We start from the raw sequence: 3576 nt of genomic DNA on the forward strand, positions 1-3576 counted from the left end.
TTTAAATTACATATTATGCATGCCTGGGTTTTATTTGGAACCCACAATAACATCTGGAGTCATCAGAACTAGAGTCTCACATTTTTTCATGATTTAAAAATTGCCTGCAACAAATAGTTTAAAAAAAACATACAGAATTAGAAAAAAAGATATTCAAAATATATAAATTGTATAAATTCAATTAGTTCAATAAACATCTGATGCATTTTCATTCTTATTATTTAAACTAGAATTTTGATGTTTTCTTTTGGGGATTAAAAAAAATTCGTCTTTATGCAACTACTGGAATTCCTTCTGTTGAGGAAATAGTAGCTTTAAATACCAGGACTTTCAACTACAATTTATTTTGGATATGTAAATAGTTTTTAAGGATATTTAACTGATATCTATTAAAATTTTAAAACTAAAAGTTGCCTATTTACTTGTGTTGCTTCCACTATTATATAAAACTGTGTTGTAGAGTTTTTACAGATATATACAATATTGTGCTAAAACGTGTATGGAAATTGAAGTAGAAAGCTCAAAAATAAAATGAAAAATTCTATAAAGTTAACCTAAGGTACTGTGGATTTAATTTTAAATAGCTGCAATGCTCATCAAAACGGAATAGAATGAGATTTGAAAATGTATACCAAAGTAACTTCTTTTATTTGTAGTCATTTTTAAATAACTTCTGATCTCCTGCAATGATGCTTTTGTTAAATTCTCTTTGAAAAAATACTGCCTTTTCTATAATGGGCTCTTACTTCTCTCAACATTTTTTTTTTTTTTTTTTAGCAGAAAAGAAAGTAAACTAGGGGTCAACTGAAGCAAATTCTCTTGGAAGGTTTCCTTCGAAAATTAAGCATTTTATTTATGAAAAAGTGTAAAAATCTTACATTAGAATAGTACAATAATTGCCATTAAAATTTACAATACTCCTTGTAAAGAATACGCAGTAAGTACAAAATTAAAACTCCGCATGTCTATTATGATACAAAACACAGGTTAAAATAAGAAATAATTTTGATTTTTTTTCCTTGTGTAAACATGTTAATCAGATTTTTTTTCCTTTTCATGAAAAAAGTACACCAGACAAGTGTCCTCAAATAAAAACTACTGCGTCGCTGGCATTCTTCAGGACCTTTAATATTTATGTATTCATCTTTGAACATTTTTTTTAAACGCCTGGACCTGAGAATCTCTAGACCCCAAAAAGGCTTAGAATTTTTAAGATTTCCCAAAAGTCAAGGAAGCCCCTCGTGCCTAGACAGGGCGGACCCCACCAGCACCCTCTGGCGCCCCACCCCGGGCTGGGGGCTGCAGCATAGGCCGACTTCGCATAAATAGAGACCCGCAGAGCCGAGGCAGCGTCGAGCTGTTGTTGCCGAACAGGATCGTCTGAGCATCCGACGCGGCGAAAATGGGAAGCGCGAGGTCGGGAGGGGCCGCGCCGGGAGGAGCGCACAGGACGCCAGATCACCAAATGAAAAAAAGGAGCGGGATTCCTACCTTCTCTTTCTCAAGCGCGCTAACATAGCGTTATTAACAATTTGAAATCCTAGCAGTAAAGTTCTCGACACTGGACAGGGCAGTCCCTTGATGCAGAGTTCCCAGGGCGGCCGACGAGGAGACAGAGGAGGCTGCGGCGGCCGCGGCGGCCACGAGTGAACGAGTGAGCGCGGCGGCCGGGCCTACGGCCGCCTGAGCCGCACAGCCGCCGCCGCCGCCGGGTCCGGGTCCGGGCGCGGGCGCGGGCGGCGCCGCCGGCGAGGGTGAGAGCGAGGCCTGCGCGGCGGCGGCGGCGGCGGGGCCCAGGCTGCCCCCGATGATGCTCTCGATGGAGAAGGGCGAGCGCGCCAGAGCCGCGGCGCCCGGGCCGCCCGCCTTGGTCGCGGAGGCCTGCAGGGGACCCGGCAAGGCGGCGCCGAGCGGGTGCGGCCGGTAGCCGAAGGCGGTCCGGGCCAGCTCGGCGGCCGCGCCGTGCGGCGGCGGGGGCGGCGGAGGCGAGTGCGGGTGGAAGGCGGCGGCGGCGGCGGCAGCGGCGGCGGCGGCAAAGAGGGCCGAGGGCGGCGCGTAGGGCGGCAGCTGCAGGCCGTAGCCGCAGCCGTAGGGGCCGTAGCCGTAGGCGTGCGGGGGCGGCGGCGGGGCCGGCGGGAAGAGCGCGGCGGCTGCGGCTGGGTCGCCGGCGCCCCCTGAGCCCCCGGTGCCGCGGAGCAGCAGCGACTCGGCGGCCGCGGCGGCGGCGGCGTTGGGCGGGAGCAGCGGCTGCCGCTTGAAGCGCTTCCTCCGACGCAGGAAGCTGCCGTTGTCGAACATGTCCGCGGACTCGGGGTCGAGCGTCCAGTAGTTGCCTTTGCCGGGGTTGCCGGGCTCGCGGGGGATCTTGACGAAGCAGTCGTTCAGGGAGAGGTTGTGGCGGATGCTGTTCTGCCAGGCGGGGAACTTCTCCCGGTAGTAGGGGAAGCGGCCGCTGATGAACTCGCAGATCTCGCTCAGCGTCAGCCGCTTCTTGGGGCTCTGCAGGATGGCCATGGTGATGAGCGCGATGTACGAGTAGGGCGGCTTCACCAGGGGGTTCTTGGCGCCGCCGCCCGCGCTCCCGCCGCCGCCGCCGCCGCCCGTGCTGCTGCCCCCACCGGCCCCGGGTCCCGTCGCCGGGGCTGGCCCCTGGGGCGCCGGGGAGCCCCCAGTCCGTGGGGCCAGCAGGATGTCATCGTCGTCGTCCTCCTCCTCCTCCAGGTCCTCTAGCTCGTCCTCGCCGGCGTACGAGCGCCGCCGCCGCCGCCGCCGCTGCTCGGGGACAGCCAGACGGGGCCCGCCACCGCCGCCCTCGTCATCCTCCTCCTCTTCCTCATCGTCTTCGTCCTCTCCCTCCCCCACCACATCGATGTCTGTCTCCTCCGCGAGGCAGGAGGCATCGGACATCTCCGTGCTCAGGGTCATAGCTGTCGCGCTGTGGCGTTGGGGCGGCGCATAAGGGCGCCGGACTCCGGGCTCCCGCCGCGCCCCAGCCCGAGTCCCGGGCGGCGGGCCCGGCCCCGGGGCGCCACGCTGGGGGCGCTGCTGCGGCTCAAACAGCGCACCAGGGCTGTCCCGAGGCGGCCGAGGCTCGCGCTGCAATTTTGTAACTCCTTTGCCGCCGCGGTCGCCCCGAGGTTTTTGCGCTCCTTTGGCTCCACGCGCACCCCGCCCTGGCGAGGAACTTGACCTCCTCTCCGAGCGCCCCTGGCCGGGTCAGTTGAGGAGCGGGTGGCAGAGCCGTGGGAAAGCAAGTCTGAGCTTTGAAACGCCAGAGAGGGTGCGGAATGGGTGAGAGTCTAGGGATAGAGCTCGACGAGGCAAGGGCTGAGACCAGGAGAGGGCGGACCTTTACTCGGCTTATAGCAGAAGGAGGCCTGTCACATGGTGTGCACGTCAGAGCGCTACCGAGGGAAGGGAAAGAAAGTCTAGGAGCTCAGCCCTGCTCTGGAAAGTTCACCCGTAGGAGGGAGCAGGAACTGAGAAGAGTGAGCAGGAGAGAGGACCCCGTGATTCCTTGCCAAAAAGGCTGAGATCTGAATTATGCGCTGGCCCGCGAAGATCTGGACCCACGGC

At 55.8% G+C, this 3576-nt stretch overlaps 1 protein-coding gene across 1 annotated transcript; it reads right to left on the reverse strand.

Annotated features, from left to right (window-relative positions):
• Positions 1-852: 852 nt before the first annotated feature.
• On the reverse strand, positions 853-3311 carry FOXD1 (forkhead box D1). Its single transcript, XM_066360822.1, has one exon. It carries the CDS (start codon positions 2923-2925, stop codon positions 1525-1527), a length of 1401 nt encoding a protein of 466 aa, XP_066216919.1. The 5' UTR covers positions 2926-3311; the 3' UTR covers positions 853-1524.
• Positions 3312-3576: the final 265 nt, after the last annotated feature.

This window comes from Saccopteryx leptura, chromosome 1 (assembly GCF_036850995.1).
Source record: "Saccopteryx leptura isolate mSacLep1 chromosome 1, mSacLep1_pri_phased_curated, whole genome shotgun sequence".
Classification (NCBI taxonomy): domain Eukaryota; kingdom Metazoa; phylum Chordata; class Mammalia; order Chiroptera; family Emballonuridae; genus Saccopteryx; species Saccopteryx leptura.